The 15,216-nt window shown below is 39.3% G+C and overlaps 1 protein-coding gene across 2 annotated transcripts in view; it reads left to right on the plus strand.

Moving 5' to 3' along the window:
* Nucleotides 1–14,846, plus strand: part of HOMER1 (homer scaffold protein 1) — a 274,935-nt gene extending 260,089 nt beyond the window's left edge. For both annotated transcript variants that reach the window (XM_030193230.1, XM_030193231.1), the window contains exon 9: nt 13,459–14,846. In XM_030193230.1, the coding sequence (XP_030049090.1) occupies nt 13,459–13,647 (189 nt within the window). In that variant the 3' untranslated portion in view covers nt 13,648–14,846. The remainder of the gene's footprint in view (nt 1–13,458) is intronic.
* The last annotated feature ends 370 nt before the right edge of the window (nt 14,847–15,216 follow it).

Genomic DNA, 15,216 nt, shown 5'->3' on the forward strand with positions numbered 1-15,216 from the left:
GTAACAGTTGTTGAGTATATTATATAAATTTGTTGCAACTATTTATTGAAACTAACCTAAGATAGCACAATGAATATTCATGAGATATATTTGCTTGCATTGAGCCAGTTTATGCAAATCTCTCTCATGAATATTCATTGTGAGTATCCTGAAAAACTGAATGGCTGCGGTGCTTCCAGGACCATGATTGGGAGCCACTGCCTTAAAGCATCCTTGAATAAATACAAATTTTCTGGCAACTCATTCGATAGCAGAGGATCTGCAATGGAAAAGGCTGATTCTTTTATATCAGTATAATGCAATCTTTCTAAAATGGTAAAGAAGACATTTATGTCCCCTCTGACAATACTGCCCTGAAAAGCCAGAGCACAGTAACTCAAATTTTTGTCAAAACTAAGCTAACTCATGAGATGTCCTGTAGTTACTGTGTATTTTGTAATATGGAAGCCATTTAACATTTGGATGCATTTTCAAGCCAGTAGCAAAAGCCCAAAAACACAGGAAAAGAGTGGATCCACTAAGTTTTTGGAAAGAAGTTTCACCTAAGTTGTATACAGATTCTCAAAATTATGTTAGAAATATGGGATAATATGATTCATAATATATTGGATGATTTAGGACTCATGAAGGAGAAGAAAGCTAGGAAAGAGATTATTTTTTGGTATAGTGTGTCAATTGCAAATACTAAACAGTTATGTAGACGTTTGGAGCAAACTTGAAGGAAAAAGGGTAATAATCAGTCTTATATGGCTTGGAGAAGGGAAATTAAGAATTATAAGAGTCAAATAGTTGAGGCAAAAAAGGTTTTCTTTAGCCAAGAAATAAGAAACTCTGGTAACTCCTCAAAGGCCCTTTTTAAAATTTTTGAAGGTCTAACAAATATAAACTCAGTACTTGCAACTCCTGAAGTGTTGCAGCCAAGTGCTGAGGATCTGGCACAATATTTTCAGGATAAGGTGAATAAAATTAGGGATTCTTTTGTGAAGGTTATTTTAGATAATTTGATAGGGATAGGTTCCATAGTATCAAAGAAATGATATTCCTGCAGATAGAATATAGGAAAAATTTGAGTAAGTTTCCTCTATTACAGTTTTGAAGACTCTTACTAGGTTTTCAAAAAAATTCTTTACCTGCTGTACACCACCTTGGGTGAATCTCTTCATATAGGCTGTTAATCCCAATAAATAAATAAAATCATCAATTTTGCAGTGGTTGACTGCTTTTGTTAATATGATGCTACAGTCTGGCTGCTATCCTGAAACTTTGTCTGAAATAATGTATGCTGATTTATGTAAAGTGGAAAATTATTGTCCATTTGCAAGCATACCATAGATGGCCAAGCTTTTGGAATTCCTGGTTAACGAACAGCTTTAGAAATTCTTAGAATTTTTTTACATACTTCATAGAACCCAGCATGTTTTTAGGTCTAAACATAGTACAGAAACACCACTTCTGGTCCTTAAAATTAGACAGTTTTTGAGTAGAGGTCGGCAGGCCATATTATTTCAGTTTGATATATCGGCAGCGTTTGATACTATAAATCATTCAATTCTTATTTTTCGGTTAAATGAGATGGGTGTTAGTATTGCGTTGGTTTGAATTGTTTTTGAAGCTTAGGTCTTAGGTGTTAAGGGTAAAGGTGGTAAATCTTCCAGATGGAGCCCTGGATGTGGGGTGTCTCACGTCTCACCACTTTCGCCTTATCTATTCAATGTATACAGTGGTGGAAATAAGTATTTGATCCCTTGCTGATTTTGTAAGTTTGCCCACTGACAAAGACATGAGCAGCCCATAATTGAAGGGTAGGTTATTGGTAACAGTGAGAGATAGCACATCACAAATTAAATCCGGAAAATCACATTGTGGAAAGTATATGAATTTATTTGCATTCTGCAGAGGGAAATAAGTATTTAATCCCTCTGGCAAACAAGACCTAATACTTGGTGGCAAAACCCTTGTTGGCAAGCACAGCGGTCAGACGTCTTCTGTAGTTGATGATGAGGTTTGCACACATGTCAGGAGGAATTTTGGTCCACTCCTCTTTGCAGATCATCTCTAAATCATTAAGAGTTCTGGGCTGTCGCTTGGCAACTCGCAGCTTCAGCTCCCTCCATAAGTTTTCAATGGGATTAAGGTCTGGTGACTGGCTAGGCCACTCCATGACCCTAATGTGCTTCTTCCTGAGCCACTCCTTTGTTGCCTTGGCTGTATGTTTTGGGTCATTGTCGTGCTGGAAGACCCAGCCACGACCCATTTTTAAGGCCCTGGCGGAGGGAAGGAGGTTGTCACTCAGAATTGTACGGTACATGGCCCCATCCATTCTCCCATTGATGCGGTGAAGTAGTCCTGTGCCCTTAGCAGAGAAACACCCCCAAAACATAACATTTCCACCTCCATGCTTGACAGTGGGGACGGTGTTCTTTGGGTCATAGGCAGCATTTCTCTTCCTCCAAACACGGCGAGTTGAGTTCATGCCAAAGAGCTCAATTTTTGTCTCATCTGACCACAGCACCTTCTCCCAATCACTCTCGGCATCATCCAGGTGTTCACTGGCAAACTTCAGACGGGCCGTCACATGTGCCTTCCGGAGCAGGGGGACCTTGCGGGCACTGCAGGATTGCAATCCGTTATGTCGTAATGTGTTACCAATGGTTTTCGTGGTGACAGTGGTCCCAGCTGCCTTGAGATCATTGACAAGTTCCCCCCTTGTAGTTGTAGGCTGATTTCTAACCTTCCTCATGATCAAGGATACCCCACGAGGTGAGATTTTGCGTGGAGCCCCAGATCTTTGTCGATTGACAGTCATTTTGTACTTCTTCCATTTCTTACTATGGCACCAACAGTTGTCTCCTTCTCGCCCAGCGTCTTACTGATGGTTTTGTAGCCCATTCCAGCCTTGTGCAGGTGTATGATCTTGTCCCTGACATCCTTAGACAGCTCCTTGCTCTTGGCCATTTTGTAGAGGTTAGAGTCTGACTGATTCACTGAGTCTGTGGACAGGTGTCTTTCATACAGGTGACCATTGCCGACAGCTGTCTGTCATGCAGGTAACGAGTTGATTTGGAGCATCTACCTGGTCTGTAGGGGCCAGATCTCTTACTGGTTGGTGGGGGATCAAATACTTATTTCCCTCTGCAGAATGCAAATAAATTCATATACTTTCCACAATGTGATTTTCCGGATTTAATTTGTGATGTGCTATCTCTCACTGTTACCAATAACCTACCCTTCAATTATGGGCTGCTCATGTCTTTGTCAGTGGGCAAACTTACAAAATCAGCAAGGGATCAAATACTTATTTCCACCACTGTATTTGAGTTATCTGGGCAGTTGTTTTTCTGGTACTGGGATTTCTGTTCTATCTTATGCAGATAATATTTTTCTTTTATGCCCAGTATAATTCCCAATCCCTTCCCCTTGGGAGGGGAAAACACTTCAGCCTTAGAGAAAATCTCTCTGGCTGGAATAAGAGAGACAATCGAACTTAGTTTAGGCACAAACAAGTAAAATCTTTATTGATATTTCTCTAAGTCAATAGAAAAAATAATTGGTCCCTCTGGAGCAGTTTTGGTCACCCAGTAAGCAAGATGCTCAGAGTGAAATTGCAAAATCTGTTCAGCTAGGCTTTCTCATTCGGCACTTATATACAGTTATAAGTTTTATTTCTTCTAAATCACATGATTTCTCTTATTCTAACTAATAAGTACATAAGTATTGCCATACTGGGACAGCATCCTGCTTCCAACAGTGGCCAATCCAAGTCACAGATACCTGGCAAGATCCCCAAAAAGTACAAAACATTTTATGCTGCTTATCTCAGAAATAAGCAGTGGATTTTCTCCAAGTCCACTGTTCATTTAAGGATATTTCCTGTTTTCTTTCATTATACATATATGGTTATATTCTGTTACTCTTTCTCATTGTACAAAAAAGGTTATTTCCTTTATTCTTACCATCCTCTCCTGCTCCTATTCATATGCACACTTTGTGCTCATTGGCTAATCCCTTCTCTAATGAGTGATCCCATCATACAACAACAGCAAACAAGTTGCATGAAACACCTGACTCCTTCTCTAAACACATATTTGTGGAGGAACCTTTCCTTCTTTGGAGGGTCCTCAGCCTCACTCACCATCAAAATTATATCAGTTTTTGTCTGAAATATATGGGCCGCATAGCTTCAGTTCCTCATGTGTTTCTCCTTGTCATGTGATTTACTAGAAGTGCATAACAATATTTGCTATTTACTGGGAAATAAAACTTATGTACTCATGACAGCTGATCTGAATGCTTGCAGGCGAAGCTTGCAGACCAAGCAGAGGAAGGAATATACATCTCCCTCTTGGAAGGCCAAGGGTCAAAGATCCTGTGGCCTTCCACCCAAGAAAGTGAGAGACTGGGTTCTTCAGAGAGCTTTGTACTAAGTGCCAGGGAATAAAGGAGCTGGATATAAAACGATATAAAAAATACGAAAGAAAAAAACATGGTGGCTAGGAGAGGTAGGTATTACACAGAAGTAGCGTTAAGCAGAGGAAGTGTTTTTCATGGGGAATGGAGGGACCATTGACAATTAGGACCTTGGTAACATATTTTTTGCAAAAAACTACAACACATGAGATACCACAACAGAATAAGAAAGCAATACAGACAAAACCCAGTATAGCAAAAATGAGACCTTTAAAGGTGGCACTCAAAGAAGACCAACAGAACAGGCCAGAAACCCAGGCTTCAGCTGAAAAGTCAACTGGGCTAGCTGCAGTTCACATACTATACTCTAACTTACAAAGTTCAGCAATTATTTTAGTTAAGTTACCCTCAGCAGAAAAATGGGAGGGGATATATGTACACCAGGTGGATTTAAAAAGGACACAAACCCCATCTTGACTGGCTAGGAGGTAGTCTAGGGCAATTTGATTCTGTAAAGTCATTTGAGTATTTGCAGCTAATTCCTCAGAAATGGCATTAAGACCATCAGTGGTTAAGTTAATACATTTTAACATATCATAACAAATTTTATGAATACACCTTGCATTTGCTGAAACCTGAAGCCCAGAAGTAAAGAAAGAAGCAGCACCAATTTCAGTGCTAGAAAATAAATGAAATTCATTGGGAACATCAGTTTCAGCAGAAGCAAAATAGCTAGACCGCTTGATCCACTTAGAGGTAAAAGAAAAATTTGTAAGAAGATAAATAGCGACAGGTAAAAACAGTTGGACAGGTGCACACACGCCAGAAGCATTGCGAGGAATATATGGGTATAAGTAAGTAGAACACTGCCAGAAAATATCCATGAAAGGAAAGATAGCACGAGAAGGATTAAAAGGAACAGTCCGGACACAGGACAAAACTGATCCCAAATGTTGACCTGTGCCAGAAAACGAAATACAGAGAGGGGCTGAAAGAAGAGGGTCGGCCACAAAAACAGGTGTAAGGGGTACAGAAGTGTTAGGCAGAGGTTAATTGATACGGCTAAGGAATCATTCTGTAGAGTTGGATTGAGAGAGATTAATTGGGGTATCAAACCAAGAGGAAATATGACGAGTTTTACATATAGAATAGTTTGAGGAAAGAAAACCAAAAGAAGTTCTAAATACCGTGGATATTAATTTAATTAGTACTACAACAGAACCATTGCATGCATAGCAAGAGGATACATTAAGGGACGCTCCAATGAAAGTCTGAGTAGAAGATGATGAAACAGGAGGCGATGGAGTAGCAAAGATGAAAGAAAGAATAATATCATAAGGATTAGGACCACAAGCACGTTCACAATTATACGTGGTCCATTGAGCGGCCTGCACTTGAAGATATTGGGGCATGTTCTGTCAGATACCAGCATGCAATAAACAATAAACTTCATGAACAGGAAGAGGTTCAGTAAGAACAAAAGAAAGAGAGGTAAGAGTAAAGAAGGAACGCACACACGCTACACAGGAGTAATTAACCTGCACAGCAAAGGACACAATATGGTACCAGGTATTAGACGACCAGGCAAATGCAGAGGCAGACATATTAAGGATAGCATTAAGTGTAATATGAGAAACAGAGGGATAGAAGGGGGCAGAAACTGAGCAAAAAAGACATGATAAGGGAAAAGAACCAAAAGGATAAAAGGCAAATAAAACATGCTGACAAATTCCAAAGTCCAAAATGAACTATGTCCCTGAAGAAAAAGCAGGTGAAGGGCGAAGGTCAGATAAGTGAGTCCATGCAGTATCTTCTTCGAATAAAGCTGCTGGTGGAGTAATGGTCACAATACGAAAGGGTCCGGTATGCACAGGAGCAGTCCAGATTTTGTGTGTAAAATTCTTGCGGTACACCAGGTCTCCAGACTGATATCGCTAGTTCACAGGGGAAATGACAGCAAGAGTAGTAGCTGATTGTTGGAGTGTTGTAATCTTTTGCGTAGAAACCTGTAAATTACGAACAAAAACAGAAATTTCATCAGGCTTACAAGGAGGTATAGGAAATTGAGACAGGGGAGAAAGTGTCAGTAAACGCTCAGTACATAGTTCAAATGGGGCTGCTGGAAGGGCAATCAGGCAGGATTGAGAACAAGAAGCAGTCGGTTGTCTAAGTTTAGAGTCCATTACACCATTTCACTAAGCCATTGGAAGTGGGAGAATACACAGAGATATCGCCAATCAAAATGTAGATCTGCAGAAAGGGGAGTCATAAGAGTGTTACAAAAGTGTGTCCCATTATCAGTAACAATACGCTGAGGTATACCAAAACGAGGAACAAGATCAGTTAACAGGAAGTGCGCCATCACCTCTGAAGACTCAGAGCGGTATGACTTAGCTTCGATCCACTGAGAAAAAGCGCATACTGCCACCAAGAGGTAACGATAACCAGAACAAGAAAACTGCATATCAGTAAAATTAGAATGCAATTCAAGAAAAGGGTCGGAAGGCTTAGGTATGTGGCTAGAAGGAATTATAGGTCCCCTATGGGGAACTGAAGTAGTACAAACAGCACAAGATTGAACAACAGAATGACAGCGTTGCTTAAGGTTTGGGGCCCATAGAAAAGTAGATAATAAGTCATACACCTGAGCAGAGCGATGGGAATAATAGTGGCATTCATGCAAAAGAAGTAATAAAGAGTCAGGTGGACAACAGGGAAGATCATTAGGACCAAACCAGCCTAAAGGTGCAAGTAGCTTCCAGAAGGCTCCACTGAGCCTTTTCTTCGGTAGAAGCAAAACGTTGTAGATCCTGTATAGAAGGAAAAGAGAACAAAGGGGAAGGCATCGAACAAGTAGAAACAAAAATAGTGGAGGAGGAAATCGAAGCATAAGAAACAATATCTTTAGCAGCAACTTCAGCCAAAGCATTGCCTTTGGCTATGCAAGTAGTAGGAGCAGTGCCAACAAATAGCAGTGGGCTGCCCAGAGTCAGAGCAAGTAATTAAAGATTCAAGGATCAAGGACCAAATATGAAAAGCTTGTATAGGGGAACCAGAAGAAGAAACAAAACCACGCTGGTTCCACTTCTGCAAATGCTCATGAATAGAAGAAACAACATAATGAGAATCAGAATTAACAGTGAGAGATTCATCGAGAGGAGCAGTCAACAAAGTAGCAGCCACGGCGGCAAGTTCCGCTTGCTGGACAGAATAGCCATGATATAGAAGATATTGATGACAAGCAAGCAACTGTTCAGTTTGAGTAAATTGAAGGAAAGCAAAACCAACAGTGGAATCCAACAAACAAGCATCAGTAAACCAAAAGGTCCAGTGGTGAGGGAGGGGTCAGAGGATAATATACGATTAAAAGGAAGGGGAAGGGTTGGATTCCACAAAGATGTGTGGGGCGTGAAGGAAAATCCAAACGGTCCAGAGGAAAAGAGAAAGGATCAGATTTACGGATGGGAACAAGGTTTACAGCAGAATTCAAAAGAGTTGCTACACAAGAACCTAAACAAGTGAAAGAACCAGAAAAATAAGCCACTGGGTTAAAGAAAGGGAGTTGAGCAGCAGCCGCAGCCCAACCACTGGCTCCATGATGCACATAAAGGTGTACAGGCTGAGACAGATCAACAAAAGGCAAAAAGGGAGAATCCACAAGAAGAGTTGAGAGATCAGTGATTATCTGTAGATCAGAGTCATAAGTACATAAGTAATGCCACACTGGGAAAAGACCAGCATCCTATCCACGACAGCGGCTAATCCAGGCCAAGGGCACCTGGCAAGCTTCCCAAACGTACAAACATTCTATACATGTTATTCCTGGAATTGTGGACTTTTCCCAAGTTCATTTAGTAGTGGTTTATGGACTTGTCCTTTAGGAAACCATCTAACCCCTTTTTAAACTCTGCTAAGCTAACCGCCTTCACCACGTTCTCCGGCAATGAATTCCAGAGTTTAATTATGCGTTGGGTGAAGAAACATTTTCTCCGATTTGTCTTAAATTTACTACACTGTAGTTTCATCGCATGCCCCCTAGTCCTAGTATTTTTGGAAAGCGTGAACAGACGCTTCACATCCACCTGTTCACTCATTATTTTATATACCTCTATCATGTCAGTAAGAGACAATAAAGCTGAACTAGGAGGAGATCCACATAAATGTCTGTGTAGAGGTAGAGTATATGTAGAAAAAGCAGGAATCCATAATCTACAAAAAATTAGAGTCCCAATAAGCCTCGCATCTGCCGAACAATAGTTGGATAGCTTAATTGAGACAGAGAGTCTCCTGAAATGAACAAGTTAAAGTTTTACCTTGCAATCCAATGTCAAAACGCAGAAAGGAAGCTTTATGTTGGCAAATTTAGGCCTTCTTAAGGTTGACCTTATAACCACAGTCCTGTAGCAACTTGCGAGTACAATACATACAGGAGTCGTCAGTTGGAGCAGAGAGAAGCAACTCATCAGCATAAGAGAGAAGAGTGACATCATCCAGCAATGAAGAAGTAAATGCCGCCAAATCAAGAGAAAGCCCTGGAAAACACAGAAGGACTGTCAGCATACTCTTGCAACAACGGTGTCCATTGATAAGTTTGGCCCTCATACTGAAATACTGTAAGAGGTCTAATCTGTGGATGTAAAGGGACACAAAAAAATGCATTAGATAAATCCAAGACAGTGTGAAAAGATCCCAGAGACGCAGATTGTAAAATAGTAGCAGGAGTTTCAACTTAGGAAACTCATTATCCACTAATTCATTAAGCCCTCGCAGATCGTTAACAATATGCCACTGAGCCTCCCCCTTAGGGACTGGATACAATGGGGTATTAAAAGAAGAATCACTTAATTCAATAATACCATATACCAATAGATTTTAGATTTCTGGATAAATACCTTCAAGAGTTGCCCTACTGAGAGGGTATTTGAGACTTCCTGGGTCCCATGCCCTCAAGTTTAGTCTTTAAAGTAATTGACGCAACTGATCTCATTTTTCCATATGTGTTATCGGGTGTGGCCCATATGGCATCATGATTAGGTAAAGGATAACTGTCAGGTTCTGTAGCGGCCACCCTTCTAGCCTCCTACAATAACAATTGAAAAACGGGAGATGCAGATTCAGGAAAAGGAGCAAAAGAAACTGAAAATTGAAAAACAGTTAAGAAGTCCCTACCAAGTAGATTAACGGGATAATGGGACGCATATAGAAGTTGGGCAACTGTGGCCTCACTTTCTCATTGTATAATGCAAGGCTCTGTAAGATTTATATTTTGATCAAGACCTGCAAAGCCTACAGTTGGTATAGAAACAGAAGACGGAGTCACGCCCTGGGGTAGACAGGTAACCACAGAGCAAGTGGCACCAGAATCAACAAGAAAAGGCATTTGCACCCCATTCACAGTAAGAGTAACAAAAGGCTCCTCCATACGTGCACAAACCTGCATCGCAGCAATAAGTGAGGATGCACCATTATTTTGAAAGGTGTGCAAATGCTCTTCTGGGTCCCAATATATAGGACCACCAGCCCTCCCTCTTGGAGGAGGGCGAGGTCAGAGAGCATTTTGTCTGTATTCAAAAGCATAATGCCCTCGCATACCACAATTCCAACATTCCGCTCCCCCTCTGATTTGGACTGTCCATTCCATGTTCATGACCCCCTGTATTCATGGGTGCCCTGGCAAAACCTCTCCATCTTCGTGGTCCTGACTGCCAGTTTATCTGTGCCCCCTGAAAACATATTCCTATTAAAGCCTTATACATAATCTCGCTTATCCTCTGAATTTTCACTCTGCTCCCAATCAGAATCTGGATCTGACATCCACTCTTTTACCTTCTTAGTAACTACCCTTTTCTTTTTCGACTTCTCACTGTCCTTTTTCTGCCCCTGTAGCTGGAGATTATGTAGCTTACTCTGCATTCGCGCAAGATTTTTTTCTGGCCTCTCTAACTCTGACTTATGCTGCTGACAAAAATGTACAATATGTGCATATGCCTCTGTCCAAGACTTGTCTTCAAAGGCTTCAATATTCTTGTTCCTTTTTTACAGGCTGTGGCAATGCCCTTTTAGTGATTGTAAGAATAACGGAAGCATTCCTGGTGCATCAAAAGGTTGCTCCGTCTGCCTCCACCACTCCTGAAAGTTTGTCAAAAATGTGTGTATGGACGCCATATTGGGGTCCCAGGTCTTGTGCATGAGGATAGAGAAATCTCTTTGTGTCGGAAACATAGCCCTCAATGCTTGCCACACCCGCTGCCTGTATGCACCAAAACCAACCCCATCATGGGAAGTTGTGGTAAGGGTAACAGAACTCAACCTTGCTCCCTTCAAAACTGCATCCACATCAACACCTGGTAATTTCAATAGTAATGCTTTAATATCCCCAATACTCAATTCATGTCCCATAGCATTTCGTTCAAATGCTGCAATCCACTGATACGCCCCCTTCTCAATAGGCATAAGTGAAGAAATCAGTGTAGTAAAATCCAGAAAAGTCCACAGCACATATTTCTTAGGTGGTCTACTCTGCCCAGGCTGCCGTTTACCAAATATCAGTGGAAAATGCTCATTAAGTCTCTTTTCAAACTTATCCCACGTGAGTAAACCTTCCTGCACATACTTCATGTCCCATGTAGGGTCTCCTACTCCCCCACGAATACATAGTTGTGCATTATTTATATGCACTATTTAGAAAGACCCCTCTCGAGGTTAGGGAGTAGAAATTTGGGATTTGCGAGAACTTTGAAATTAGGTTTCTCCTCTTTGAAAAATACTCATTTTAAAACTATTACCGAGAAATCTTTTCCTTTGCTGAGGCAAGACTATGGAACACGTTGCCAGCAGAGTTAAGACATATACCTTCTTCTTTTTCCTGATTGGAGGAGTAGCCTAGTGGTTAGTGCAGTGGACTTTGATCCTGGGGAACTGAGTTCAATTCCCACTGCAGCTCCTTGTGACTCTGGGCAAGTCACTTAACCCTCCATTGCCCCTGGTACAAAATAAGTACCTGAATATATGTAAACCGTAGTTGCAAAAACCTCAGAAAGGCGGTATATCAAGTCCCATTTCCCTTTAAGAGAGTCCTAAAGACTTATTTGTTTGATCAGTAGTTGGAACTCTGTTAGCTGCTATTTGCTTATTTTAAATTGATTTTTTTAATTGTTAATTTTTGAGATGTTACTTCTCTCTTTGTAGAGTTCTTCTTGATATGTAAACCGCTGTGAATCCTTTTTGGAAAACTGGCGGTATATAAGACTCCAATAGAATAGATATGTTAAGCCGGAACACAGTACTGTATTAGTTTTGGTCAAGAATTACATCACGTGGATTTATTCAAAGAGATCAGTTTTTTGGACTTCTCTCATATTTACATTCTCACCAGTTAGTGTGTTTTGGCTTTTCAGGGCAGAAGAGTGCCCAGGAAAGCTGACAGATTTTGCAATACCTGAGTCATATAAAGTGGCGATGTATCATTCAGAGCGCTATGAATGAGGATCAATTGATGACATGTCACTGAATTGAAGTCAGATTGTTTCATAGTTCTTGCAACTCAGTTTTCATTCATTTATTTACTTTTTTGGACTTGTTTTGCCTTTCTTTGAATTGCAAACAATTGCCCAAACATAAATAATTAGAAGAAGAGCACTATGGACAAAAGGCAGAGGAGGCAAGGGCACAAAGGGACTGTGGAATGAATACATACTGCCTTTTACTAAGGAGATGATAATAAAAGTTAACAAGGCCAGTGCACCTAATGGGGTGCATCCCAAAATGCTTCTTTTTTTTTTTTCAACTTATCCTTTGAATCAGAAGAAGCTCCAGGAGACTGGAGAAGAATAAATGTAATACCATTTAGAAGAGTAGAATCAACTAGGAGTGGTCAAGGTAATGAAAGCATTATTAAATGATAGAATAGTGCAGTGCTATAAAACCAGTGGATTGAAGGATCATAGACAAGTATGTTTTGCCAAGCAGACATGACGACTTTGATGAATTGACCAGATTAGAAGAGCAGTGAAGTGCAGCAGATGTGGCATATCTGGATTTCAGTTAATCCTTTGATACTTTTTTTGAAAAGATTGAGGAGCAAGAGGGAAGATTGATTAGTGGGGTGTCAAAAATATCTATGCTGATAGTTAACTACAACTGAATTTTTCACTCAGCAGCTCTTTGAAAATCTTCCTCAAAACTTTTGTGAAAGCAAATAATAGAATTAGCTCTCTGCAGGTCTTATTGTTCATGCACCATTTTGGAGGCCCTTCTTTGAATTACCTCAACATGTTAAATGTTCTATTGTAGGTGTGATACCTGCAACTGAGTCTTCAATTAATAAAACCTAATCCATAAACTTGTCCTTGTTTCTTAGGCTCCTGGTAATCTTCCCACTGTCTGTTATTTCCTTTGTATCTCTTGTGGGAATTTAGCGTTCTTCCACCCTAGTGGATTTTCTGTTATACCTGCAACTTATTCGTAATCTCAGTTGCAGTTGTCACATCTACAATAGGACATTGACCATGTCAAGGCAATTCAAAGAAGGCCCTCTAAAATGGTACATGAGCAGTAAACCATACATACAGAGTTTTGAAGGAACTAAACATGTTCTTTCTAAAATGAGGAATACAAAGAGAGATGTGGTACTGTATAAATATTCAGATAGCTAGTAGGCTGTCATGAATTACCAGAAGGAAGCATTTTTGCTTAGAAAGATTAAATCAAGGATAGGGGGTTGTCATTAGACACTGAAGGGAAAGAAGCTACAAAGAATGTATGTTTTTTTTTTAATGGGATGGTGTTGAACACCTGAATCAGGCTTCCAACAGAGATTATAGGAGCCAAAACAGTGACATAATTCAGGCATGCTTAGGACAAATACAGAGGAACCTTTGAGCCAAAGGCAGGGAGAAGACCTATTCAGCATGCTGGGCATGTACAAATGGATAGACTGAGTGGACCAAGTGTTCCTTTTCTTCTGACATATTCTTTTTCTATAATTTGAAGAGTAAATTGTTTTTTTTTAACTATACTAATTATGATGCTGTGATTGTATCATTTTTAAAGGAAGTAGAAACTCGAAACAAGGACTTAGAAGTTCAGCTTGCTGATTTGGAGCAACGTCTGAAGAAAAGTCAGAACGAACAAGAAGCTTTTCGCAATAACTTGAAGACGCTTTTAGAAATTCTTGATGGAAAAATTTTTGAACTAACTGAATTGCGAGATAATTTGGCCAAGTTACTAGAAAACAGCTAAAGAAAATAGATTTCAGTGCCAATCTTCTGAAAGATACACTGCCCTTTCATAGAACTATGTTGGGCTCTGCATCAAAGTTGCACAAAATTAGAAACATCCTCGTCAAGGAGGACCTCTTTGCAAATTTAAGTAGTGCATTTTAGAGTAAATTTTAGATCCAGTTTTGTAGCTTACTGACAAAAAATATGATGAAACTTGAATTACAAATTACCTCCTTATGTATTATTGGCCATAGTTAACTTGAAAGATTTTAACAGTAATTTGATGCAATCCTTTTCTGATTATCTGCAAAGTGAAGACATACGAGCAATGTTTGGGTCATAGCTCCTTTTTTGTGTTAAGAACACAAAATGTATTTTTATCCACTTTTTCATTAATTTAAAATATTTTATTGTGTTTTTTGTGAGAACTTAGTGAAGACAGCCCTGTGTCTTTTGTTGTAATTTTAACTCTTTTCTCAGGATATTTTGCACTGTCACGAAATGGCGCCATTACCAATTTATTCTTGCGTGAAAGAAAAACGCATCTTTAATTGATACATAGTTAATCTTATTGCTTGTATAGAGTTCTTCCTTTTTTATACTGGAAGATATTTCTGTATGAAGTTTATTCAGATGTTCTATAATATTGTCCAGTGTATGGTTTTTGTTTCCATATTAATTCCATTTATTTACACTAAGATACTGGCTCATTTTATTATAAATTTTGAAGCAAACCAATGAAGGCAGCTGAGTCTCTCAGAGAAATTGCTTGTTAATTTATGCTAAATTTGTTGTACACAGATACTAAAGCAACTCATTTATTATCTGGTTTTGTTAATTTAAATGTGTACAGGTATGTTTTGAAAAATAATAATGTTTTCTAAACATTACTGAATGATCAGTGCATCTCAGTGTATGTAGTAAAGGACAGTAGGAACTTGATTTATTGTATCTAGTATTAATACTATACCAATTTTGAAAAGAAATTACAATTGGCATTGAGTTTAACAAAACAAGGACTGTTTCTAATAGTTATGTGAACAAAACAAACTGAAGTTTAGATAAATTTATTCTGAATGGGTCTTACCTTTTGTCAAAACCACTCCAGGCAATATTCAGAACTGTTAACTTAAGTGTTTAAAAAATCAGTTGTGAATTCAATGGGTTATTATCCTAATGAACAAGGTTTTCAAGTTTTTTTGATGTAATTTTAACAGACTTTTGGCATTCATTTGTTTATATAATATATTTATTTTAAGAAAAATCTTTGAAAGGTAAGCCAAGTGTGATATGTGTGCTTACTGTGTGGTAATTTTGACAAGCGTATATATTTTTGCCAAAAAATGCTTGTATAGGTAAGGGTTTTTTTGTTTTGTTTTTTCTTAATCGAGGTTCAAGCTGGAGAGTCAGTCTCACTATATGCAGTTGATCTGTTTCATCCTATATTAATAGAAATATAAAACTCAATGATGGTTAGTCATACAAGAATTCCCTTTTACACATACTGATAGGATTCATCTGGCTTTGTGTGTGTGGCATGGATATCAAAGTTCTTGATGCTTCTGGGTGGCATAGGTAAAGTCAGCTG

The sequence above is a fragment of the Microcaecilia unicolor genome, chromosome 2 (genome assembly GCF_901765095.1).
Source record: "Microcaecilia unicolor chromosome 2, aMicUni1.1, whole genome shotgun sequence".
NCBI lineage: Eukaryota > Metazoa > Chordata > Amphibia > Gymnophiona > Siphonopidae > Microcaecilia > Microcaecilia unicolor.